At 44.2% G+C, this 27,302-nt stretch overlaps 2 protein-coding genes across 7 annotated transcripts in view; one reads left to right on the top strand and one right to left on the bottom strand.

The window, feature by feature from the left end:
- Positions 1-24,350, top strand: part of RARB (retinoic acid receptor beta) — a 340,719-nt gene extending 316,369 nt beyond the window's left edge. For all 4 annotated transcript variants that reach the window (XM_068152274.1, XM_068152273.1, XM_068152275.1 and 1 more), the window contains 5 exons: positions 3,276-3,436; positions 10,109-10,285; positions 17,257-17,461; positions 18,936-19,094; positions 22,952-24,350. In XM_068152274.1, coding sequence (XP_068008375.1) covers positions 3,276-3,436; positions 10,109-10,285; positions 17,257-17,461; positions 18,936-19,094; positions 22,952-23,148 — 899 coding nt within the window. In that variant the 3' untranslated portion in view covers positions 23,149-24,350. The remainder of the gene's footprint in view (positions 1-3,275; positions 3,437-10,108; positions 10,286-17,256; positions 17,462-18,935; positions 19,095-22,951) is intronic.
- Positions 24,351-24,401: 51 nt separating this feature from the next.
- The window catches only part of TOP2B (DNA topoisomerase II beta), a 59,207-nt gene continuing 56,306 nt past the window's right edge, over positions 24,402-27,302 (bottom strand). For all 3 annotated transcript variants that reach the window (XM_068152271.1, XM_068152269.1, XM_068152270.1), the window contains 3 exons: positions 26,113-26,229; positions 25,093-25,190; positions 24,402-24,888 (listed from right to left, as the gene is read on the bottom strand). In XM_068152271.1, the coding sequence (XP_068008372.1) occupies positions 24,727-24,888; positions 25,093-25,190; positions 26,113-26,229 (377 nt within the window). In that variant the 3' untranslated portion in view covers positions 24,402-24,726. The remainder of the gene's footprint in view (positions 24,889-25,092; positions 25,191-26,112; positions 26,230-27,302) is intronic.

The following is a 27,302-nucleotide window of genomic DNA, read 5'->3' as shown; positions in this document are numbered from 1 at the left end:
TCTCAGAGGGCAAGGGAGGTTCCATAGTGTTTCCTATCAGGAGCATCCATCGAGTCGGAATTTAGTGAACAAGTAATGAAATTCATGACCTGGCTTTTCTGTCGTGGCATCAACTGTGACAAGGATTCATCATTGGTGTGTCCTCATTAAAAAGTCAGTGGAATTGCATCAGGGGTTGATGTGATCATGTGCATGTGAAGGTGAAGATACTGAAAACTGTGATTTATGTCACATAAGCATAAGCTGCAAACCAAAACCCTTCCCGAGTGTGGTATGACAGTTCCTGTTCCTAGAGCAGTGATGACTTCTACATTTCCTGGGTAAATGTGTGTGGATTTATGTTTTTATTTAACTCTTTGAAATATAGTGTTGGCTTAATCTTTTTCTCTGTGTTTTTCACCTTGAATTATAGGTGTAGTTGAATCTACACAACAGTTCAATGTCAGTGAAATCCTTTATATTTTTGGACCCCGGGTATTGTGCATCAGAACTTCGTGGTGTTAATCTTACAGGGAGTATGGAAACTCTGCCAATACCTGATGCAGACTTAGTGAATACAAATGTAGGAAATGTAAAAAGTGTCCATAAAGCGAGAAGATAAGTGCTAATCAATTTTTATCATTATAGAAAGGTCTTTGCAGTCATAGAAAAAAGGTAGAAATGAACAAAAATTGGTTCTAGTTCTCACTGAGCTGGGGGCAGGAGTTGATCTGCTGGAGGGTAGAGAGGCTCTGCAGAGGGACCTCGACAGGCTGGGCAGATGGGCAGAGGCCAAGGGCAGGAGATTGAACACATCCAAGTGCCAGGTTCTGCACATTGGCCACAACAACCCCATGCAGTGCTACAGGCTGGGGTCAGAGTGGCTGAGAGCAGCCAGGCAGAGAGGGACCTGGGGGGACTGGTTGATGGCAGGCTGAACATGAGCCTGCAGTGTGCCCAGGCGGCCAAGAGGGCCAATGGCATCCTGGCCTGCATCAGGAACAGTGTGGCCAGCAGGAGCAGGGAGGTCATTCTGCCATGTACTGGGGCCCTGCACTGGTTAGGCCACACCTTGACTCCTGCCTAGATACTGTTGATAAGGCTGGATTGCACCTCTTCTTCCTCATGAAACATTCACTATTTGGCTGCCCTTTGCCATTACTTGTGGTGCACAGGCATGTAGGAAGCAACCAGAGATAACCTGTAATGGAGGGTCTGGGCAACCCAGAGGGGAAAAGAGCTAGCCTGGAGGTGGTTCTGGGCATCTGCCCATTTTGCTGTGCTTCCTTCCCTATGGCACAGACAGATGTGCTTCCTGGGGTGGGACAGTGCAAATGAGAAGAGGCAAACCTTTGACCATCCAGAATCCCAAACTCTCCTCAGGTGAACCACCAGCCACACCCTTAGTGTTTGGGGCCTTCTTTTCAATCTGGTAAGGGTTTGAGTGTCAGTGAATGTTCCATTTGTCAAAGCTAGTTGAGTCTTTGGGGTATTTCATACTGGCATAGAGCCTTTGGGGAGAGGGACTGGTTCTCTGTGGCTTTGTTGTAAAGCCTTATACACCTGGTTACACTGCAGACATTATCTAACAAGGCTTGGGAGAAAATTCACAAGTACTGGCAGTGCTGTGCATGTAGGCTTATCCTGGGCACTTGTTGTGGAATTAAGATGTTTTAATTAAAAGAACAAAGAGGAGTGTGGTGATAGAACAGCTGTCATATTTTATTGCAAACCACAAATATGTGGGAAATCAATTACAGCATGAGTGGTGCTCAGTACCTGTTTCCTGTCATCCCCTGTGGCCGCAGGAAGGTGAAAGGCTGATCTGACCATAAGAGCAGATGGCGAGCAACTTTAGGTAGCTTCACTGCCATTTTTACACTTTCAAGTGTTTGTACTTCTCCTTTGATCTTCAGATCCCAAGTTGAATGTTTTTCAGCTTATATCTTTTACTGTTTTCACATTTCATGTTCCTTTTAAATAATTTCTGCTTAGTGAACTTCGTATTAGCATGGCGTTTGTTATCTTCCACACTATGAAGTTTAAGAAGACAAACAATTGCTGTCTTTTTTTAGTGCTGTTCACATCCAATAAAGTTACAACTGCATCACTGCAGAGAGCTTTTCCATTCACTGTGCACAGTTTTAATGTTCCAAGGGAAAAATGCATTCTCACAAATTTCTTGGATGGTAGATCACAGAATCATAGAATTGTCAGGATTGGAAGCCACCTCAAGGACCATCCCCCTGCCGTGGGCAGGGACACCTCACACTACATCAGGTTGCTCAGAGCCACATCCAGCCTGGCCTGAAAAACCTCCTGGGATGAGGCTTCCACCACGTCCCTGGGCAATCTGTGCCAGTGTCTCACCATTCATGGTGAAGAACTTCTTCATGATGTCTAATCTTAATCTCCCCTCCTCTAGCTTGGATCCATTGCCCCCCAGTCCTGACATCCTAAAAAGTGATTCCCGAGCTTTCCCATACGCCCCCTTAATATACTGGAATGCTACAACAAGGTCTCCTGGGAGCCTTCTCTTCTCCAGACTGAACAGCCCCAACTCTCTCAGTCTGTCTCCATAGGAGAGGAGCTCCATCCCTCTGATCATCCTCGTGGCCTTTCTCTGGGCATGTTCCAGCATCTCCATATCCTTCTTGTAACAGGAGTTCCAGAACTGGACCCCTGCTCCAGGGAGGTTTAGGGTTTAGGCTGGATGTCAGGAAGAAGTTCTATACAGAGAGAGTGATTGCCCTTTGGAATGGGCTGCCTGGGGAGGTGGTGGAGTCACCATCATTGGAGGGGTTCAGGAGGAGACTTGATGGGGTGCTTGGTGCCAGGGGTTAGTTGGTTAGGTGGTGTTGGATTGGTTGATGGGTTGGACGCGATGATCTTGAAGGTCTCTTCCAACCTGGTTTATTCTATTCTATTCTGTTATTCTATTATTATTCTAAGGTCTCAGGAGAACAGTGTAGAGGGGGAGAATCACCTCTCTTGAGCTGCTGGCCACACTTCTCTTGATGCAGCCCAGGATCTGGTTGGCTTTCCAGGCTGCAAGTGCACACTGACAGTGCATGTTGAGCTTCTCATCCACCAGTTCCCCCAAGTCCTTTACTTCAGGGCTGCTCTCAAGCCCTTTCTTACAGATAAATAGTTAAGCTTGCATTAGTATTCTCTGTGCATATACCATTTTAATCTCCACTTAAAGTATTTTATATTTAAAATCAAATAATTTTACAGTGTTTTTCAGTAGAGCAGCAAAAGCAATGTGAAATGATCTGTCTTCGCTTTTTCTATAGCTGTCAGAAATGACAGGAACAAAAAGAAGAAGGAACCTTCAAAGCAGGAGTCCACAGAAAACTATGAAATGACAGCAGAGTTGGATGATCTCACTGAGAAGATCCGAAAAGCTCACCAGGAAACCTTCCCCTCACTCTGCCAACTGGGAAAATACACCACAGTAAGTCTGCTTTGTGACACATACGTGTGCCTGGGTGATGTCAGTTTTGCATTGGAAGCTTCGTGTGTTTTAGGTAGATGCAGAAGTAGATGCAGTCCTTGCACCTTCTTAGGCATGAAAAAACCACAGATATGCATGCAAATGCATTCTGAAGAGAAACTGCCCTTAATTGAAAGTATTACTTATCAATATTGTGAGGGAGTGTGTGAAGTACTAATGCAGCCAAGAGACAAGCTTTGAGTCCGTGAGTCAGTTGCATGCCATCATTCATTAAAAATGTGTTGGCTTCCAAAGATGTGATCTCTGCTGCTGCACCTGCGGATTACAGCTCTGCAGGACTTCTTCAATGCTGCTGGAGTATTGGTGATACAGTCCCAGAGCTGCCAAGGTCGAGGAAAAACATGAAATGCCTAAACAAGCCTGCTTCCAAAATGTTCATTTGCAGTTCATTCCTCTGCCAAAATACCACAAAGCAGCAAAAACTTCTGCTGCTTATAGAAATCAAAAATTAGCCCCCCATCAAGAAGTTCAGTACTGTAGTAACTTCTCCAAAGGATGAGTCAGGGCAATACTTTTCTATACATACATACACATTGCTAAATACAGGGAAGGGCAGTGATAGTCAATGTTAAGTTTGCAAATGTAGTAATAAAAGAGGTACTAAAAATAGGTGTTAGGTGATGTTGAGAGTCTTGTGAGTATAGGAAAGACTTGCTCTTGCTGTGGGTTGTGGCCTCTCTTACAGGGATGTGCAGAGCTCTTGAAGCAGCTGAGCATGTGATCTCGCTGCCAAGCCCAGGAGCTCAGGAGTGGCATGGCTGGGGCAACAAGGTAACTGCCTCAGGAGTCTGTGTTCGCTAGCTCAAACTGGAGACCTGGCACAAGCCCCAGAGGTCAGGTGAAATACCTCTGGCTTGCTTGCTGGTTTGAGCAAATCCAGGAGTGATCTAGGCAAGCCATGGCAAGGCATCAGCACTCATGTTTCAGTGAGCAGTGTGCTGGTTTATCACATACTCATCTATGTGCATGCATACTCATCTATGAGCATGCAAGGTCTAGATGTAAGACTTTGTATGTCAGACTTCGTATTTGATGTCAAGAGAAGCAAGTGTATATGGCATGATGTGAGAAAAAAGCATAGTTTCCATCTTGCTGAGAGCATGTCACAAACATTTTCACATTTACTTCTGAGACCCACATAAAGTGGTTCGTACTGGGTGCTGGCCCTGCTCAGGTGAGTCAGTGTAGCTATGCTTGTAAACACTACACAGACAAGCCTCCAGGGCCTGGTGCAGCATGCAAGGCTGGAAGCTTGAAAGCAGCTGGTGGGTGGCATGAGCAAAGGTGGAGACAGTGGGACCAGTACTGTGTCTTTTTAGGAAAATTCCTGGGTTAATGTCCTGCACCCCTCTTCTCAGCACACACAGTGACATCCTGATCTTAGAGTGAATAATATATTCCAAACCTGCTCTCACACTCCTGAAAAACACAGGAGGGTTCTGAACAAGTGTAAAAAAAAATCTTAGTTAAAGACAGTGGGTTTTTGCCTGTGTGTGCAGCTGGGATGTATAGCCAGGCGGGTATGCATGCCAGAGGTCATTGATCACAGGCTACCCTGCCTGGCTACCCCAGAATAATAACAATACATCAGTACACCTCCCAGGTGGATGTGTTGGCACTACCAGTGTGTTGCCTCTGGCTGAAGAGTGTACTGCATCTGGCCAGTGTGGGAGTACATTGTGCTGGTAATTCACAGAGATCCTGAAAGGCTGAAAGAGAAACCTGGGCACCTTATGTGCTTTCTATTACATATTAGATGCTTAAGTATCAATTAATATTTTAGCTGTTGGAATGATGCAAGTGGATGAAATTGGAGAGGGTCTTGTTGCATACCATGCCCACCACTGATGGTTCCTGCTGACCCCCATGGTGAGTTTATGTCCCTGTTGGAATTTCAGAGCCTGGATCTAAGTAATGAACAGATAAATCTGGGCTGTCTATGGGTCCCACTGACCTGACCACACTCTCTCTGAGGATGGATATTGGTCACTAGTATCTCAGATCAGGCAGCTTGAGGAGAGAGATTTCCTGGGTATTTATTGGTCTGTTGGGAGTCCACAGTGGGTAGCTGCACATGGCTATAGTCCCTGGCATTTTGTCATTGTTTGCTACTATACAAGTTGCAATAACAAAATTATATTGAAAGAGTTCTTTTGGCTTACTTTGCATCTTTGAGAAACAGAGGTGGATGGTGTGTGTGCTGGTCAGAGGAGCACAGCTTCAGTGCTTGGCCAACAATACCAGCTGCTGATCAGATTTCAGGGATCAGGCAATAATTTTTCCATTTAAGATGGTTGAGATAGAGGCTGCAAGTCAAAGCAGAGGAGCACACAGACCTTTTCCTAAATGCTGAGTGCAAGGGGAGATAGAAGCCTGTGTCACTCTTCTGGATAGTAACAAGTCAGTATGGGTAGAAGATTGCCACCAGTCTTGCAGGCTAGCAGTAGTGCAGCATGACATGCTCACACTGTGGAGTATACAGATTGCCTCTGTAATCTTAGAGGTTTTAATTTGATTATTTAAAGGAGAAGTGAGAAGTTAGTGTATTGAACTGATGTGGAGTCACTTGGATTTCATGAATCATTGCCCTTGCATACTGCTGGAAAAGGTGGAGGGAAGAAACTGTTACGCAAGCACAGCCCCTGTGTGCCTTCAGTGATGTGATTGTTCAGACCATGTGAAACACGATTTTGTTTGTGGACAAAAACAACAAGATTTTTAAATGGAAAAGAGTGAAGTAAAAAAAGCCATTGCAGAGGTACAGCCGTTAAAAAAAACCTGCTCAGGCATTTGGCTTGTGTATCTGGCTCCTCTCGCTCTTGAGCACTGCAGCCTGCGTTTCCCAGAGGGAAAGGCTTCGTGGTAGTTTTTTCTACCATTGCGTGGTTTTCCCTGTACACAAATGCTTTTGGAGAAGCATTTTCAATTTTTGTTTTTCATATCCATCTGTTCTTTAAAAAGTAAAAGTGTCCCTATTTGTAATAATTACCACACTTTGCATAGTTCATGAAAGTCTACTTAAAATAATGGGAGAAGAGCACTCTCGTTAAATTCCCTGGGTCGTTTGACTTAACAGCTGCATTCAGTGGGCAATGGCAAGTAGTGTTCTCCAGATGATGAGACTCAGCAAGCTGTTTAAAACTAATGGATTTCAAAAGTCCATCATAAATAGATCTGTTTTATTACTGTCATCCAGGTAAGAGAGAGTGCCTTAGTAATTTCTCTGGAGATGTCATACTTTATAGTATAATTGAGTGTAACTGTACTGCCTGTCCCTTGAGACTGGTGCCGTTTGTAAGCCTGCAGCTGTGTTACCTCCAGCCTTCTGATAAAGGGAGGGTAAAGCAGAATAAAGTTTGACTCTGCAGACCTTTGCTGAAAAGATTCTCCCAGGTTACCCTTGGCTGGCTCTAAGTGAAGAGGTTCTGCACCATGACAGCATTTTGTAAGTGCTCAGCTTAGAAGTGCCAGGACCATTGTTCTGTGCCTTTGCAGAGGGATATATGGAGAGAGAGACCTCCTAACGCTGAGCCTGAGCAGAGACATGTGTTGTGGTCCTCATTGAACTCACCAGAGATGGAGTGCACTGCTGCTTTTACTAAAGAGGCATAGCAAGTGTTCCTGCTTAGGGCAGAGTGCACCTGTGAGCCTTGTTTCCTTTGTAAAGTAGATTTTAAAGACAGTAGGGATTCTGCTACTGTGTATGTTTCTGTGAGTGCTTCATCCCTAACATTAATGTGGAGATAGAGCAGACTGCAATGAAAACACAAAAATGATGGAAAAAATGGGATCAATTTATGTGGCAAAGATGACTGTTTAATTGGATTTTATAGCAAGGTTGGTCTTTTCCACTGATAAAGATGCCACTAGGGTGTAGTACAGTATTGTTTCACCATATGTGTGCTGCTACATAGGCCTGAAAACCATGCAAGCCTGCTACTGGAAAAGACACCCCAAAAACCTGCTTCATTAAAATGCTCAGGAAAAGTCATAGCATCTGCACCTTTTTCACAGCATGGTTAGAGAAGATCCCCAGGCAAAGGTAATCAGTTTCTTGTTCTAACATGTATTTTATTAACTCTGTGTTTTATTGTGCAACACATTCAGAAATGCTGCTAAAAGTCTCTCTCTTTTTTATGCTTGCAACTAAACTCATTACCAAATAAAATGCTCAAACTCTCCTCCTTTGTGGCATCTCAGAATGAAAATAGTAACCACATTAGCTCCAGCACGGAGGAATCTGGCACCCGCCGCAATGAAGCACGTAGTTGTTTTGTGTTCCACTTCTCTGCAGTTTGCATAGGAGTGAGTTAGGTTTTCATTTGCTAAGACAGCTGCGCATTACTCTTCATAGCAGACACGTCAGACTTCCCGTTGCCAGTACTGCAGCATGATGGAGTAACCTCATATGATACTGATGAAGATTTTGTTCACACTTGCTGGTTTCATGCAATGTCTTTTTTCCAGATGGATACCCTATTGTAAAATGATTTCCTGCTTTAGGCTCTGCTTTGTGTAGCTCTCTGCTATGCCATCTTTCTATGAACTGGATAAACTGCCTATTAAATTTAATTACAGCCTGAATGACTGCACATCTTGATCTTGTTTTTCCTCCAATGTACTGTATTTCACCAACGTCCTTGAGGATGAAATAAAATAAATCTGAGGGATGCATACTCCTGTAGCCAAAAGAAATGTTTCAAAGGGCATTACAATGACTGTTAACCCATTAGTTTCAGACTATTTTGAAGGCAATTCTTTAGACTCAGGATTATAAAAATATTTTCTCCTGTATTGTGTCACATTAAAAAAAAAAAAAAAGAAGAAGAAGAATTTCTCAGAATCAGAATTGAAACAGAAATCACTTAAAAAGAGGGAGAGTAGGGAAAAGCCGGTACACACCTTCAAACTGTTCAGCATAGTCAGCATTGGTTTTTTTACAGTAAGGCAGGCTCAGATCTCCACCCTGCTGCAACTGAGAGTCATTGTCTGGCTGGTAGCGCCCTTGGGACCCATCATGACTGCTGGCAGCTGTGGCATCTGTGAAGGCAGCCTGGGAGGGGGTGCTAGAGCATCAGCCAAGCTGAGCTCACCCCACGTCCCCTTCGTGACCTTTGCAGGCCCTGTGTCCTTCCCATGACCTGAAGAAAGCTGATTGTTTCAAAGGTTTCCGAGGAGGTGGACGCCCTGGCTGTCCACAGCAGTGGTGGCAGGGTCACTAGAGATGGCTCCTGCAGGAAAGCTCTGTCTGTGCCAGGGGAATGCTTTGCCATGACTGCTTGTCTCCCATCTCTGATAGACTGCTGAGTTGAGACTCTTCTCATGTAACTTTCTTTTCAATGTCCATTTGACACTTTAAGCAGCTGTGTCTAAGGGAGCTAATCACATCACCTTCCCTTGCAGCTGCCACCTGAGGGGACTTTCTTAGAGATGTGTGTGTCTCTCTCTTGGTTAATCAACAAGTTCAGATGAAGCATGGAAGAGAGCAGTCTGCCTTTCCATGGCTGCAAATTCATTGCCAGTAGACTTTCACAGGTGACATTTCTCTTGTAATGAAGAGGAGAGGCTGAAGGCAGATGCCAAGCACACTTGGTGGCTTATTACAGGGGGGAGGGGGAGCCATCACACTGGCTGCACTCAAACAGCACTGGATCAAATATGGCAAAATGAGTATATGCTACATGCTGGGGAAGGAGGAGAGGGGTCTCAGGTGTTTTGGAGTTGTTACCAATTTCTCACCGATCCATGAGAATCATGGCTGGGTTGGCAGCAACTGCCCAGGTCTCCCCATGACACCACCTTTTGTTGGACTAACAGATCACAGTAGCTTCTGAGTCAGATGTTTCTTGGCTGCACAGCTTTTTTCAAGGTGGCCATTCTGAAAGTATGAAAATCTTTAGTCACAGATTTAACAGAGAGCTGCTACGTATCCTAGGAAATTACGGACTTTTTGACGAAGGTTCATGAATATATAGAAACAATCTCTGAAAGACATAGCTGGAATGTCCTTGTAACAAGCAGCAGGGTGTGTGTTGGATGCACTTCCACATGAGCACATAGCATTCATCGGTGCACAGGAGGGGTTCGAGTGTCCTGTGAAGAAGTGCTTTATAGTTCTTGTGAGACTGTAGCTTGAGAAAGATGTAAAACTCTTGCACAGCCACAGAGCAGATAGAGGAAACAGAACTAATTTGCCAGGACCTTAAGTGTGTGAAACTGTGTTCCAAATATTGTGCTGATGAAGACCTGATCTTCTTGTCCCACTATTCATTTATATTTTCTGGGGTACAGCTAAATTGTCTCTCTCAATGTGCCAATGTTAATGGCAAGGAAGACTAATGGCAATGGCATTTGGAAATGTTTAAGTTCATTTGTATTCCCTGTACAGATGGCCTCTGCAATTGTAAGTAACAGAGTAATATCCAAGGAATTCTCAAGCAATTAATCCAAGTTTGAAACAGCAGCATCCCAACAGCAAGCTGCAGAAAATGCCTGGAATGTTAATGGAAAGTTCTTCTGGAAGCAATACTCAGTTGTTGTTTCTTTCTCTTGAAAAGCATTCACTGAAAGGGAGATTCTTGATTCATGGTTGCCTCCTGTCTGTCTTTGCAGAACTCCAGTGCAGACCATCGGGTTCGACTGGACCTTGGGCTCTGGGACAAATTCAGTGAACTTGCAACCAAGTGCATTATTAAAATAGTGGAGTTTGCAAAGCGCCTGCCAGGCTTTACCAGCTTGACCATCGCAGACCAGATCACTCTGCTTAAAGCAGCCTGCCTGGATATCTTGGTAGGTGTTTGTGACATCATTGTGCTGCTGCTAATGTGCTTTCTGTTCTTTGTACTGGGATGGATGGGGAGAGGGATCAAATACTGCCCTGGCCCTATGGCTGCAGGTAGCCTGGTATGGTCAGGAGTGCGATCTGGCACAGCTGCAAATGTCTTACATGGAATGAGTTGACTCTGCAAAGGAAATCTTTTTTAGTTTGTGGATGTGCCACAAGGGCACATCTGGGTGTTGTGGCACTAACTTGAACTATGTGCTACTTTGGGAAAATGTCCTTATTGTTAACATTGAAGAGAGGTCTGATTCTCTTTGCTTCCTCCTACCTGCAAAACATCATGCTCTGTGTGAAAGATACCTAGAGAGACAGTCCTCTGTGTAAGAGGTTAGGAAAAGGCTGTGTCTGTGGTTACCAGGTGATGTCACAGAACGAGATACCCCTCTTCAGAGTGAGGCTTGTGCAGGTTGTAGAGGGAAACTGGTGTGCCTGGAGCCCGCAGCCACAAACTTCCAGCACACAGATCCCCTCCTGTTTTCACCAGTGCTGCAGGGACCTGTAAGGAGGGCATGGTGAGAGATTTCAGCTCAGTGCATTGCAGTTTTAACCAGGCAAGCATACAGCCTGCAGCACCTTGCTTTACCACTGTGTCAAGGCAAGCTGGCTTCCCTCCCCTGGGCTCTGCTTGGTTCTGTCGTGCTCACCTTCCAGGAGCCCTCAGGGATTTCATTATTTCTTTATCAAGACCTTAGAGGTCTTCAGGCTTTTAGTGACAAAGAGGTGCCTTACTATTGGTTGTAGCAATAACTTTCAGTAGAACAGTTACTTAGCATTTTCAACATGATTTAAACATATTTTAAGTATTTTCCTCTGAGCACAAACCTTCAGGTCTTTGTTGAGTGAGGCATGGCAAAGAAGCCAGTTGCAGGGTGGCTACTGTTATATTTTTTGGCATCACCTTGGAGTTTATCTGGGAATTTGAAGTAATTAATACTGGAACTTTTGAAAGTGGATTGCTTTAAACCATATCACATTGAGGAAGACATTAACTGCTGTGACCCTTTCCTTCTGCTTTGTCAAAAGCTGTTTTGAAGAGTTGCATCTAGAGGACATTGATGGAGGAGGAAGAGGGATAGAGAGATTGTTTTTTGGCCTCTAAAAAAGAGAATGTTGAGGTTTGCCCTGCCTTGCTCCAGACACCCCATTTTGCTCTTCTTCCAGGATCTCCTTCAGGCTTGGCCATCTCATTGTTACTATGTTCCCTCTGCGGGGCAGGGCCCTTTGTTTCCAGTTGCCTGTGGTCCTTGCCAGCTCTATCCTGATATGCTACATTCCCCTTACACTAGAAGGCACACAGCAACTGACATGCTGTGCCATTGCCTTGAGTGTGTTCTGCCAGAGGTAGGGGGTGGAAATTTCTTGATGCTTTGCTGTTGTACCCAGTAACAAATGGTTAATACAGAAACTACCCCAAGGTGGAGGCAAGGAGTCAGGATATGGCAAGAATCTCTGTGCCCAAACTCTTTGCCCCTAAAACTTTTAGCTCTTAAGCTGCCAGCCTCTATTTGTCACTGAATGGCCTGGATCCATACCCTTACCCCAGCAGCAGTCACAGCCCCAGTTCCATGCGCTCCTTGTGCCAGCTCTACTCACTGCTTGTGTCACCACCACCATCTGGGCAATGTCAAGTGTTTAGGGATAGTCTTTCTGTTTGTCTGAAGTGCTCAGAAAAAGGCACTTCGGGACCTCTGATCAGAGTGACTGAACAACAGCCCAGTTGCCAGATTAGAAAACCAGTAATGAAGCAGGTGGTAAATCTTGACTTTGTTTCAACTAATTAATGGCTAGAAAGGGTTGATTCTTTAATACAATTCATCACTCGTGGTTTGTGACCATGTGGCAACATTCAGGCTATAGTTATGAACTTCACTGGGCCCTGTCACTCCTCATCACCTGCTCATTCTCAGTTTGCTTTTCACGAGAGCACAGGTGGTGACACATCTGAGCAAGCCGGGCACAGCAAGTGCTGCAGGGGGGAGGTGAGGCTTTTCCACACCCAGGACAGGAGATGGCTGCTATGCAGAGCCCTAACTTTCCTGCATGACATTTACACAAGCTTTGTGTGATTACTTTATGTGCTGCTTAAAAAGAAAAAGGGATAATTACCATGAGCGCAGTCATGTGCAGTGCATGTGCTGTGAATTGCCCATCTCCATTCAACCCACACCACCTGCACGGCACTGGAACTGTGCTGCAGCTCTGCATCTTCAAGCTGAATTCAGTACTTGGAGGAGTGGTTTAATAGTGCATATTGCCCACCTGCCAGCAAGCTGCTACTTCTAATCATGAGGAGTGCCTCACATGTTTTATTTTGTATATGGAGACACACAGGGAGCACCATTTCCCTGCCTGCTGCATGAGCTGCTGGTGCCTGCCCATGGTCTGCATGGGCATAAGCCTCACCAGTGTGCACTCCTGATCCCCTGGATGTGTCCCCAGAGCCGTGACACTTGGGAGGAGTGGTGTGGGGTTCTCATCCATTAGGACCCTGGTTCTCCCCACCCACCCACAGCAGCACTGTCTTTGGGCTATGGGCAGTCTTAAGCATTCATAGACACTGCCAAGGGCTCTGCTTAGTTGGTTCTTGTTGTCATGGATACTTAACTTCCCACCCCCACCCCACCTTAAACAGGCTGACAAAGGTCATGGTGTCAGGAGCTCAGTAAACTCCACTGAGCATGTGCCAAAGAATTGGTTTAGATACAAACAAGCAGTCTCTGGAAGGGAAATCACACCAAGCCTAGCAGAGTAGCTGAAGGTGCTGATTGAGAATGGTGGAACTTACCTCTGCTCTGGTGCCAAACGCTTAAGGGATATTACAAACTTCAGTCAGTAGCCCTTGCCAAAGTGACTGCTGGTACCCTGGCCCAGCAGCGGCTGAGCCTCCACAGCCTGGCTGAGCTCTGTCAAAGTGAATGTACAAAGAGTCCAGAATCCAGACCATCTTAAATGCAATGGTAAGTCCTTGGCCACTAAGCTTTAGTAATGGCATTTTTGCTTTCTGTTTTAAACCCCTGCATGTTATTGCTAGGAAGGCATTTGTGTGTGTAGTAGAACCTGTGCCAATGGGGTATGGCAGCACCCCGGCAGTTTGTTCATTAGTTCAGAGTCATCTCCTTGGATGTTGTTTTGATTGGGATTTATCCTCTTGTGAAACTGTTCCAGCCAGCTAAGGAAGCTAGCATCAAAAAACAGGGTTTCTTAAAAACAAACCAACCAACCCCACCCCCATAGTTTGCCTTAAATAGTATGCTTTAAATGAGTAAGCATTCTGTGGTAGCAATAATTTTGTAAATGCAGCTTTCTGGATGGTTTTGGGTTTGTGTAACCCACAGGGGCTTTGCTTTGCACTTTGTAACTGCTTTAGGATATAAAAAGTCCTTAAAACAAAGGGGCCTTTAATCATAGGCAAGGACTTTATTTATGACTGCAAGTGGTGTTTAAGAGCAGAGTGAAAACTAAAATACTTGGCTTGGTTACAAAACCCAAACAACACTGAGGACATTAGGAGGATGTCGTCTAGATAGTGATTCAGCTTAAAGTGGAGAAAGATTCCATGATCTCTTATTCTGAAGTTCTGACATTTCCCATATGTTCTTTGGTGAATATGAGCTTGGAATCAGCTTCACTTCAACACTGGAATCTTGCCCAAGAAAGATTTAGTAGTGCCTCAGCAATATCCATGGCTTTTTGCATCTCTTGATGACGGACATGTTAAAAAGACTGTGTTTCAAATGATCTGTCTTGGCGTTCAGTAACAGCATGTTGTGGGGTAATGGTGAAGGAATGCAGGAGAAACCTGAGACCCAACTGCTCCAGTCAAGCTAAGTGTACTGCAGAAGACACATAGCTGAGCTTCAACTGTGTCAGTGCTCAGCAGAGCCACTGTAGGCTCCTCCAGTTGACAGCTGGTGCAGCATTTAGGAATCTGTCCTACTTGCTGCCTAACTTCCACAGGGCTTTTATATTCTAATCCTGATTTTTGCAAAGCCCTTGGAAATCTCCTTCTGTGCCTGTCCTCAGGGGCTGTAGGCTGGGTAACCTAACTTCTGATCCCAATGAGGATCCAGGGTGGAAATCTTCCTCCATGTGAGCTCTGGGGGGGCAATAATCTGGCAGGTCTTGGCTGAGCACCCCAAACATGCACCCTCAGATGGAGCAGGGGCATACAAGGGGTGAGCTTTGCAGCCAGGGAGCCAGCCAGGGTGCTGTAAGGCAGGAGACATTCAACCTGTGGGCTGTTTGGGATGGCTCTTCCAGGGCACCCCAGGCCCTCCAGTCTTGGAGTCTCTGGGCAGCGTGGCACTGGCAGCTGGTGATCAGACTTGCCCTCAGAGAAAGGATGCAGGGGAAGTGTATTTGCAAGCCCTGCTTGGGCAGCTGCCCAGGAGGCTGCAGGCAGCCATTGGGAAACACCACGGCCAGACTTAGCTCCAAGTCCTGCTCTGCTAATTTGTTGGGCTAAGAGTCCTGAGGGAGTGGAGGGGGAACTCACGCTGCTAAGACTTACCCATTAAACCAGCATTCAGACGAAAGGACTACCTTATTCCCCAGCTGAGCTAGGGGGAAATCAGCACCACTTCAGTAGTACAGAGCCTGGTTCCTCCTCCTGATCATCACAGACCATACACCCATACTGGAAGGCAGCTATTCTGTATGCAGGCTTGGGTGGGAAGAGCTGCACTCCAGTTTCTCTTGCATGGCACTGAAGTGGTAAACCAGGTAGCTCTTGGGTTTCTCAGTAAATATGAAAAGTTCTCAAACCTTTCTTTTCTTGAAAACAACAAACTCTGCATGTTTCTTCTTTCTGTACAATTCTTTTGATGATGTAAGAGCATTACCAAACAGCAGAGTTTAGGGGTGAGGACTACCGGTGGCTGCGGGCAGTGCAGGTTATGGTAAGCAGTACTGTCTCTTACTGACAGTCTGTGCCATGCTTTAGAGAGTTCATTTCTGCTAATCATCGTGCAATACACTTTGGTTGTTACATGAAACTTTTGGAGTTACCACCAGCCCTTTCAGATCACTTATGTCAGTGGGGAATTTGTGGTCAGGGAAGAATTTGAGTGCCATGTGTTTGTATTTGTGCCTGTAATTGAAGAGCTTACTGTAATTGAGGGGTAGAGAAACAATGTGGAACATGCCTGGCCAACCACATAGCATCTCAGTGCTTCAGTGTGAAATAAGAATATGGCTGGGACATAAAATAGTTGAAGAGACTTCTGCAGAAATACACCCTGTTAAGTCTCCTACCAGGGTATTTCAGAAGATAAATGAAAGCTGCTCTGTAGGTCTCTTACATGCCATGTCCTACTCATTCTCCTCCTAAGCAATTTGGAGCAGTGTTGCCAGGCGAGTATCAAAGTGGGACAGCCAAGCCCAGACTGGTCAGCTGCCAAGTGCTGGGGCCTCTGACTCAGAGCTTCAGCAGCCATAGGAATAATTAAAATTCTCCCTGTGCTCACTTACATTCATTTAAATCATCTCTGCTGAATCTTTAAAACCAACTAGGATGGCTGTATGGTTAACAAATACAGTCAAGCTCTGAAAAGGTACAGCTGTATCTCAGCTGAGCTAATCACCAGTTAGCCTTCTGCATGCTTTTTTATTTTAGTTTAGGGATAAGCCTTCTTCCACCTCTGATGTTTGTTTTAAACATTAAGGGCTGGTATATGTAACAGAAGCATGTCCCATGATGGGCACCTCTTTTATTTGGTCTTTACTGCAATGGTCATTAATAGCAGCTGTACAAATAAGCCTGTGCTGGACAAAGTCTATCATGAGGCACATCCTGGGTTTGCTCTGGGAGGTGAAAGCCTTCCCCTGTTCACTCTCTCTGGCCATGCTGCCTCTTCTGCTGTGACAGCACTCTTCACGCTGCCGTTACCCTGGGGACATTTACTAACAAAGTGCAGAGTATCCTCAGTGGTTTGTGTGTTTTGCATTCCTGCATGTCCAGTTAGAGGTGTGAATCCCCATCCTCCCCTTGAATGCTTTTATGTGGGGTCACCGCTGGGTGCACATCAGCATTCAAAGCAAACTTGCCAAAACCAGCACTGCCTGGGCTTGCACAGGAGTGGAGGACACTGTGGGCGGCAGGACACGCTTTGCACCAGGCAGGCAGGATGCATGCCTTTAGCAGCACTCTGGGCAAATGCCAGAGTCTTGAGGAAGGCTGGAGGCCAACAGAGCTGGCGAGGAGGTTCAATGTTGCAGCACACAGAAGTAACAACACCCATGAAAATGCTGGGCCTGCTGCTCAAGCTGCTGTTGGGGCCGTGTGGAAGGTCAGAGTTTGATAATCTGCTCAGGCTGGCAAACAAACAGCATTCCATGGGGACTGTAACTGCAGCTGCTTGGCAGACAGAGGGTTCTGCACTGCTCTCTGCAGAGCCCTCACACAGGGTGGTGGTCTTCTGCTTGCTGTGACAGAAGAAAGGAAGGCACCCTAAGCAACAGCCCAAAGAACAGACCACCTTCTGCCTCCAACCAACGCAGCTAGCCTGCGCCTCACACAGGGTACTGCAAAGAGGCGTTGTCATTACCAAAGACACAGCCCAGAGAAGCACTGTACGTAGAACTGATCCCCAGCAGCAGGGAAATGCCTGTATGGTGGGAGTGGTAAGGTGGTTTTGTGATCTTGCTGGATAAGATCAGCAGAGCAAGAGCATTTTACAGTTAGGTGCGTGGAACACGCAAAGAGCAGTTTATGTGAATATTACGGTAATGATGGTGACCTAAGTGGTGACAGTTGTGTAGTTTTGATTACTCCCTAACTAGGGGGGAAAGTCCTGTTCTTAAACTTCTATTACAAAAAATACATGCATCGTTTCATGCATCATTTGCAGTGTCGAGAAGTTTGTTGCATTTTCTTCTGGACTGAGTCATTCAGATCTCTTTTTTTTGTGTCCTGACACAGATCCTTAGAATTTGCACAAGATATACACCAGAACAAGACACCATGACCTTTTCAGATGGCCTTACACTAAACCGAACTCAGATGCACAACGCGGGATTTGGCCCTCTGACCGATCTCGTGTTCACCTTTGCCAACCAGCTTCTGCCTTTGGAAATGGATGATACAGAAACAGGTCTCCTTAGTGCCATCTGCTTGATCTGTGGAGGTACCGTATAGCGCAGGCTTGGATGCATTTGAAAAGGACAGACAATAATATCTTCTTTTATGTTTTACTTGGTTTGCTCTCCTGTACTAAAATGTACACATGCAATAGGTACATGTCATGTTGCTATTATTATGTATGTTTTATAAACCACTCAACACTAAAGGTTTGTTTCCCACTGGCAATATTTATTGGGTTCATGATCAAGACATTTGTAAATTAATCAGTTCTGTTATTTGCCTGATGAAGACTACAGGATACATCCTGCTGCACTTTTCTGTGAGCAGTGCCTGGGGATCTGCATAAATGATTTGCTTATGGCAAGGTGCCTGTGATGCACATCTCACTCATGCCTGTGCAATACGGCAACGTTCACATGGAAGTCACTGGTCGTAACTTTTCTTGTGAAAAAATACATTACAGTGAGTAGTGGCACTGATGACATGTTTGGGGGGCCTGATTACAACTCGAAAGGGACGTTCTCAGGCAACATCATGGTTTTAAAATCCAAAGTCCCAAGCTCTCCTTTAAATAGCTGTAACTTTAATCCCCTAGTCTCTGTCCTCCTTTGCAAAGCAGGGACCAGCAGTAGAAACACACCTTCAGGGGGAGCCACTGGCATGGTTTCACCCTGGAGTCAGTCTTTACGGACAGGGGCCCTTTAGTACCAAATTGTTCCAATTCTATGTCTGTATAACCATATCCCATCAAAACGAGTGATGGGCTCTGTCATTATTGTGTGCCTGCCGCATCCTGGCCTAGGGGTGACATTTGTTGTCACTCAAGCTAGCAGTGCCATCTGCTGATACCTGACGGTAACTCTCTGTATATCAGTACCTATGCACAAAATTACTTCTGTCACCTGAGTGACACACAGAATTAATTCTGAATGTTGTTTACAGAGAACTGTGTTCACTTTGCAGAGGGAGGTACAAGAGCAAACTGGTAATTCTGGACCACTCAGATGATAAACCTTTCCAGTCACCAAGAATAGCATAGCATAGAATAGAACAGACCAGACCAGGTTGGAAGAGACCTTCAAGATCGTCGTGTCCAACCCATCAATCAATCCAACCCACCCAAACAGCTAACCCATGGCACCAAGCACCCCATCAAGTCTCCTCCTGAAAACCTCCAATGATAGTACCTCCACCACCTCCCCAGGCAGCCCATTCCAGTGGGCAATCACTGTCTCTGTGTAGAACTTCTTTCTAACATCCAACCTAAACCTCCCCTGGTGCAGCCTGAGACTGTGTCCTCTTGTTCTGGTACTGGCTGCCAGGGAGAAAAAAAAATGTGAAAATGAATATCAGAAAGCTGTGGTCTGTCCTATTCCTAGAGAAGAGTGTGGGTCATAAATGGAGACAATGAAATTCATGGAGTTCTAATGGAGAACATGGAGAGGCTTCTGTGATTTAGAATTGGTGAAAGCAATTAATAATTTAAAATCGTAAGAGTCTGTGATCCTTTCCTACAGATCGCCAGGACCTTGAAGAACCAATGAAAGTGGATAAGCTTCAGGAACCATTGCTGGAAGCACTGAAAATTTATATCCGAAAGAGACGACCCAACAAGCCTCACATGTTCCCAAAGATCTTAATGAAAATCACAGATCTTCGTAGCATCAGTGCAAAAGGTACAGTGTCTCCCAATAAGTCAGCAGTAGTACCACTGTTACCTTCCAGAGGAAACTGGCCTAGAGACTTGGGTCCTTGTGACCTTGGATCCTTGTGACCTTTCTCTTCCCTTCTTCCTTAGATAATTAATTCTCATGTTTAAGTTGGTTCTGCTTTAAATGTACACAGTGATACATTCTTCATGCAACTTGAAGTGAAAATGAAGTCTTGGGTAGAAGTGGATTAGCAACTTGTTTGCATGAACACTTTGCTAGTTACTTTAAGGCAAGATAAAAACCTTTGTTAATATTCCGAGGGGTGCAGGTTAACATGGAGTTGGGCTCACTAATGGCTTTCAAAGAAACACAGCTTAATTACAGACAGCAGAAAATATTTGTGCATCCAGAACTCCCCTAAGCTGTGGTCTGATGTACTGAAGACTTAGAAGTGAATTGATTCAGGATTTTGGAGATTCAGCACCTCTAATCCAGTCTAATGTTTACACATGGATCAGTTTTGCTTTAACATTTCCTGTAGTCTAGTGATTGGTTGGTCATGTGAAACAGTCAGTCTAAGCACTGGCCTGTGAACTCTCTAGAGCACAGATAGAGCTGAATCATTTAATCAGAGGACCCCTACGTAATGCTTTATCCTTTGGCATGTACAGCCTGACAGGATGGGCTGTACAGCTCTTCTGAAAGTAGCCATGGAAAAGTGTGTCAACTTGTTGGCAGTTCTGTGCCATGCCTGTTCTGCCCTGTGCTGAGTCACCAAAGGTGACTGCACTCCTCCTGTTTGTGTACTCCTCTGTGTCCCCAAGACCCATTTTCAGACTTGTCCAGCTGTTTCCTGGAGGCACGTTCACCTCCAGAGTTTGGGGAGCTGTGCTAGAGATGTACCAGCCTGAATACAGAGGCTGAAGCACTACATTTTTTTTCTGTACAGTGGTTGATGTGGTTCCGCTTCTTTTTTTTACTGTGGTTCCTCAGGTAGAGATGTGCTACCTCTGATAGATAGCAAACACATGACTTTGCATGTAGAGGTATCTGTGGTGCTACAGGTTGGGTTGATACTTCTTCTCAAAAGTCAAATGAAATCAGTAATTTTTTCAGAACTCAGGGAAAAAAGCCTAGCTGCTAAAACACTCACGCTTGTTTTACAATAAACCCCAACCTGTCCCGCTTGAAACACTATGCAAGTTAAAGATCATGTTATGGCTGCTTAGAGAAAGCAGTGAGCAATTTAGGCTCGAGGTGAGGAGAAAGTTCTTCACTGAGAGAGTAATTTGTCATTGGAATGTGCTGCCCAGGGAGGTGGTGGAGTCACCATCCCTGGGGGTGTTCAAGAGGGGATTGGATGTGGCACTTGGTGCCATGGTCTAGTCATGAGGTTGTGGTGACAGGTTGGACTCGATGATCTTTGAGGCCTCTTCCAACCTTGGTGATACTGTGATATAGTAGAACTAAATCACAGCAAAGGCCCAGCGATATCCTGGAGTGCTGGGTGTGTCCTGAGTTTCCTTTGAAGAGATGTACACTTTTGTGGGTATGCCCTCTCTGCAAGCAATTACCAAAGCAAGCGTGAACCAAAACAATTTTCTCCCTATGCCAGAGTTCCTTACACAACTGCTCATTCTTCTGCGGCATTAGAAGTACTATAACAAAAGAATTAAGCATTTATGGGACTGAAGCAGGAGGCTATCTGAGTTCTTGTAGCCCAACAATAAATTAGAGCTTTGCAAGACCTGAAAACTTACTGTGGCTCTGCAGTGGAATAACCACAGACATTTGTTACTGTAGCTGACCTACACCAAAACAGGAGAAAGCAGGCATTTAATGTGGCCAGATTCAGTTCATCAGTACTGCTCTGACTAGATGGTTCTCAAAGAAGCTCTTAGCATAATTCTGCATTATTTTATTTCTAATTACAGTGCTTGTCTCTTTGGTCCTAAGGTATTTGAGATTTTTTTTTTAACCTGCATTCACTTGGAAGGTTGCTTACTGCCTTTGTAGATGATTTTTGAAGCTCCTTGGCTCAATCATGAACAAAAGTGCTCCTGTCCATGCTGGAGTTACCAGCATGGTGACAGCGTGCTAGCATCTCCAGCATGTACATTGCAGCAGCATAGATAAGCAGAATGTATGCAGTGGTTCTCTCGTCTCGAATCTGTCTTCAATAACCAGACTATTTTCTTGTTAATTTTGTTGACTACTCTTGCCTTCCTCCACTTTTTACAAGCATACGTTCCTATTCCATTAGACTCCAATTTTGAGATGCTCAGGAATCCCATGCATTGTGTTAGACTTGAATGCTGAGGCTTATGGCTATGGATCACCTGATGATGTTCTGATTAAAAAAAGGAAAAGTCTTCTCCCTTCAGCAGCAAAAATATCTAAATCACATTCATGTCTCAGTGTGGAACAGTATCTTTACTGCACATCCTCCATTCTGTGTATTTGGAGTGTAATTCTAAAAGATTCCTGTCTCTTTATGGTCATCACCACTCAGTAGCTGTGTGTTTATTAACTTCCTTTCAGTCCTGCAGTTAAGTTACTTGTTTCCAGCAGAACCTCATTCTTGTGCAAGTTGTACCAACTGTTGCACTGAGCATGGCTTCCCCGGAGCTGGAAGCAGCAGGAGCAGCAGTGCTGGTTTACAGAGCAGGGCTTTCCCAAGAAGAGTCTTTCCATTGAGAAGCTTTGTCCATCCAGCATTTCTGTTTGTAGTAATCCCTGAGCAGTTTCCCCCAGTTAACTGCCCCGTGTTAGGCAGGGTCTGGCCCTTTTTCAAATGCAGGCTTCCACCAATGCAGTCCACCTGCACAGGCACTAAGGGCAGGCCTGCCTTGGAGCACAGAGCGGATGCTGTGCAAGTGGTGAGTGAATGAATTGTGAGGTGTCCATGCCTGTCCATGCAGTCTTCCCTGTGCACCTGCTGTGTTCAAGAATCTTTAACAGGCCTTAGGAGCAGGAGGCCCTATTGTGGGGCTTCGCTTCTCCCCTAGTCTGGTATTGGTGGTTGGCTCACAGGCTGCAGGCGGGATTGCTGTAATTGTTTGGTCGTACACAGTGGCCAGCAAAGCCCTCTCTAGAGCCCACTGTACACAAACACTGGGCAGCTGTTTGGCAGAGGTAAATAGCAGGGGCTTTTGTGTGTACCTCTGTGGTTAATTAGCAGAAGAGAAGATGCCTGGAAACTAGAGAAGGCAGCTTTGCAAACCCAGTCTCCCAGTGCCCAAATTTGTTCTTTTATAAAACAATGGTTTGTTACATTCCAATTCCCACTTCATAGTCTTCTATCTGGGAAAGAAATGTTCTGACTCAAGGATTAACTTCACCTATTTGTAACACACATCAGCTAAAATGTTTGTCATTCTGAAATCTTTGCAGACCTGGTACAGACTTACCTGTAAAGTAGATTCCAATTCATGAAGACATCCGTGTGTTCAGTTTATTTTTTCAGTGTAATTTAATGCTGCTTTGGTTCCTTTTATGAAAAGCAGCAGGTCATCCAATTTACTTGTAGCAAATCCCGCCTGACCAACCCAGTGGCACTTTCTATGATAAAGTGACTATGGCAGAGGATAAGGGATGACCTCTGGATGTCAACTATCTGGACTGCTGCCTTTGACACAGTCCCCACAGCATCCTGCTCACCAAGATGGAGAGATGTGGATTTGCTGGGTAGACTGTTCAGTGGATAAGGAATTGGCTGGAGCACTCATGTAACTCCTGTTTCTTGTAGTGAAGTACATAATTTTGTACACAAGACCAGATCTATTAAAATCACATACACTGAAATTACTGCTGCTATGCTAAACAAAGAGAAAATTGTGGGAATTGTACTAATGGAAGGGGCTTTGTTTTCTTTTTCAAAGGTGCAGAACGTGTCATTACATTGAAAATGGAAATCCCTGGATCCATGCCACCTCTTATTCAGGAAATGCTGGAGAACTCTGAAGGACATGAGCCACTGACCCCAACCTCAAATGGAAATACTGCTGAGCACAGTCCCAGTATCTCACCTAGTTCAGTGGATAACAGCAGTGTCAGTCAATCACCTATGGTGCAATAAGACATTTTCCCAGCTACTTCAGACATTCCCAACATCTTATGTACAGGGATGAAAAAAAAGCAAGAAAAAACATTTTTACTGCTGCTTAGTTTCTGGACTTAGATATATATCTATATATGTATATATATAGATAGATAGATAAAAACTCAACAAGGACCAAGACATTTTTGTATGTATCGATATATACTCCTTGCTGTTAAAACTAGAAAATGCAAACTTTTGAAATCAGCCATTTCATGCAAAAAATAGTTACGCTTCTGTTTTCTCCTCCGAACAGTCAAGACTGCATGGTGACAAGTCAGATCTCAAACTTTAAATTCTGGTTGCATTTCTGATGACTTTGTACATACAAATATATGGCTGTACTTTCTCTACTGGATGTTTGGTGCTTTCCTTTTGTCTCTCATACCTAAACTGATCCAGACACCAACCATATGAAGTGGACTACTGTACACATCCAGAAAAGGAAATTTAAAGGACCGACAGATTTGGTTTGATATGGCAAATTATCTTTGATGCTCTCAAGTTGCATCGCCTTGCTTGTAAAATGTATACAGAAATTCACTGCACTAGCAGGAATTGGTATCAGCATTAACTGCCAGATCAGTTATTCAGCTGTCATTTGTTCCACCGTCAATGTCACTTTAAAATTTAAAGAACTGGTTTCTTACCTGGCTGGTGACCTAGCTACATTCTACAGCAATGATAGCCTCCAAGGCAGAAACGCTTTCTAGTGTTATCATGTCTTTGTTTACTTGTTCACAAGCCATTAGGGGAACTTCATGGGATGATAACCAGCAGGCTCATTTACAGCTCTTAGATTAGCAAGTCTGGGTTATTTCCCTTAGCACTGACTGCCAGGAAGTGGCTGGCTTATCCCAGCTTCCAGGCGCTAGGGAAGTACAGCTGAGACTTGTAGAAACACAAGGAGAGAATCTGCCTTCTTGGCCTTGTTAAATCACCATGAAGCAGAGTGAAAACTGTGGTAGAACAGTTAACAGATTTAAAGTGTCAGTTTAGGTTTCATTTAAAGCACTAGTAGATTTTTTTTTTTTATATATATTCTAGCAAGTCTGTGATGTACTTTCACTGGCTCTGTTTGTACATTGAGATTGTTTAACAATGCTTTCTATGTTCATATACTGTTTACCTTTTTCCATGGAGTCTCCTGGCAAAGAATAAAATATATTTATTTTAAAAAATCTCTGTGCAGCAGTAGTTCCTGGAGTCCAACTGTTACACACACACACACATTAGTTTTCCATTTTTTAATGTTTAAACTTCATTTCAAAAAGCAGGTTTGCTGTTTGCAACCTTGACAATTAAAATGTGCTTTAGCACAGCTGTCTAGAACATCTCTACAAGCCAGTCAGACAAATACACAACATTTCAATGAGTAAAAAAGAGCATAAAACTGTAGGTGTAAGAACAAAATGTTAAAATGCCTACACACAATAATAAAAAACATCCATTACATTATCACATAAAGTAAGTCAAATGTACAAAAGTTTGTGACAGAAGGGACAAAAGGACAACACAAGATATTTGTTGGAAAACATTTGTGTGCTCTTTGGGCACTTAATTAAACATATCAAAATCATCATCATCATCAGAATCTGCAAAATATTTAACTTCTTTTCTAGCCCGGCCCGTCCGTGGCTTTGGGGCGGTTTCAGAGGCAAAGCCTGATTGAAAGACTTCCACATCAGAATCCTGGTCAAAAGCAGCTTTCTTGAATTTCTTTAGGAAAAAAAAGACAAATCAGTTGTAATACTGTGTATCTTTTCCCCTTTAATATTCAGACCTTTAGAAACCTCCTCTACTGTCTCATTTCTAACACACCTAAATTCCCATTATCCTCTCGGTAACCTACAATAAGGACATGCACCCTCTACGCAGCGCAAGTTCTTTCTACAAGGAGAAGAGAGCATAGATGGCACTGACCTTGCTTGGCGTTGATTTAGGTGTTTTCTTCCCAGGGTTGTATTCACCTTCATTTTCTGAACTGGATGCTTTCCTTTTCTTTGCACCTCTACCTTTTCCTAGGTGAGAGAATAAAATTTATCATCTCTGTAGGGTTTTGGGTATGTTTGCTTGTTTGTTTGATTGCTGGGAGTGTGTTTTTGTTTGTTTAGTTGGTTTGGGGGGAGGAGAGGGGTGCTACTTTGCTGAACTTTTTTTTTTGCTGGTTTTATTTTAAAAACTTCAAAACAAACCCAAACACACTGAACAAAACCTGCTGACAGTACTGCAGCATGCCTACATAGTTAAGTTCAAATGTAGCTTAAAACTCGAGCTTCTTCATAACAGCAGTAAAATGCATTATGTTTTATTTTCTTGCTTTTAAATATTTTGTATTTCTTCCAAATTTGGCACTCACCCTAGCAATTCAAGCTGTCAGTTCTAGACCAATGGCTTCTAGACTTCTGAGGTACTGCAAGTCCTCAGTCACCTTCAGCATTAATTCACCTTTACCATTTAGTTTATTGTTAATCTCAACTATCAACACTGGCACATCCTTTACAGACACCTCTGATGACACCCCTTGGGGTGCTGTGTTGCGAGGACTCTGACAACTCAGAACTGGGATACCAAAGAATGGGTTGAATAAGCAGAATCACTGCCTGCATCTTACTGTCTGGAAAACAGCTGAGGTTAAAAAAAAAAAGAAAAAGCAAGCAGCACCCAGGAGAGGGTGACTAGAAAAAGAGGGAGAGCTATTAAATACATTCCTGGCAACAAAGGACAGTTCAGATACTGTTTGCCAAGAAAAAACAGTAGTTACACTTAACTGTTACAGAAAAAGCTCATGGCTGAGCAATCTAGTGATTAATTTACTAATAAATCAATCAATGTGGCTCTAATTGTAGAAGCACTAGTTCTGCTTCCTTATAAAAACGACTGTGAACCTGTGCAGCAGAGAACACAGACCTGAGTCTTGAGCAGCACCGCACCGTAACCTACCTTTAGATGCTGCAGTCTTCTTTGGAATGCCAAATTCTGAATCTGAGTCAGAGTTTATGGTTTCCACCTTCTTGGCCTTGGGAGCTCTTTTAGGTTTCGGGGGCACGTCTAGTTTTGCTGTTAGAGATACTAAATATGTTACATTCACATACTAGTTCTAAGTACTACATTTTATTAGATACTCTAATTACAGCATAAATGTCAGATACTAAAACAAGATGAGCGGTTTCTGCACCTGGTGAAAATGTACTTCAGCTTTTGTGCTAAATAGGAGGTTTCTTTTGTCATACTTTGAGATGTATCAATACATTGGGCAAGCTCCAGGAGTTTTGATTAAATACTTTTTCATCTTTTTGAGTACAGAACAGGGTACCGGTTAACTACAGCAACAGGAGCTGGGCACTTTAAACACATTTGGGTGCATTACAGTGTTCACAGATACAGCTTGCTGCTTGTGACATTTTTGCCTCTGCAGCAGTACAGCTGCAGGACAACCTTCTGCATGAGGAGAGGACTGTAGGAGTCTGCGAGACAATGCACCTGACTGAGACAGCTTTCTGTCAATCTCAGTGAATGGGACCTTTAGAAAAAAATCAGGAAGAGCACATACCTCTGGATTTCTTACAGAACGTCAATTCATAGAATCCATTCCTGCTGCAACAAGTGCTGCTTTCGTGGACATTGCCATGCTCACACAGTGAGTGGCAAGGGGTAATTACCATTGGGCAATGTGTTCTATATGGTTACAAAGAGTCAGTCTTTTGCAAAAACCTCAGACCTACTACTGACCTTCACTCCATCAGCCACAAATACCTCAAAGATGAGGAGGCACATGTGAAAACACTCCAGATACCTGGAATGTGGGCATTTGTGAGAGCTTTTATTTATGGTATTACTAAGGGAATATGTTCAGACAACAAGAAAGCGTCTCCAGAAATTTTTGGCCCTGATGCCTTAAACTCCTACCCACTGAAAAGTCACTGCACAAGAACAGTAATGTCTTTCCATTTCTTTGTGAGACTACCTAGTGAATAGTCCAAGTATCATGTCCTGATGACACAAAAATTAAAGCTGCTTTTGGCATCACATACTGGGGGGGGGGAAACGGTGTTGGCTATAATAGCATTTCAGCTAAGACTTGAGGAGGGAAGCAACAAGGAAGTTCAACAAGTAAGTACTCTTTTAGATAC

This window comes from Melanerpes formicivorus, unplaced genomic scaffold, assembly GCF_026170545.1.
Source record: "Melanerpes formicivorus ecotype bairdi unplaced genomic scaffold, bMelFor1.0.p_v2 SCAF_23, whole genome shotgun sequence".
NCBI lineage: Eukaryota > Metazoa > Chordata > Aves > Piciformes > Picidae > Melanerpes > Melanerpes formicivorus.
Note: the sequence above shows the minus strand (reverse complement) of the source record. Positions and strands in the feature narration are given on the sequence as shown.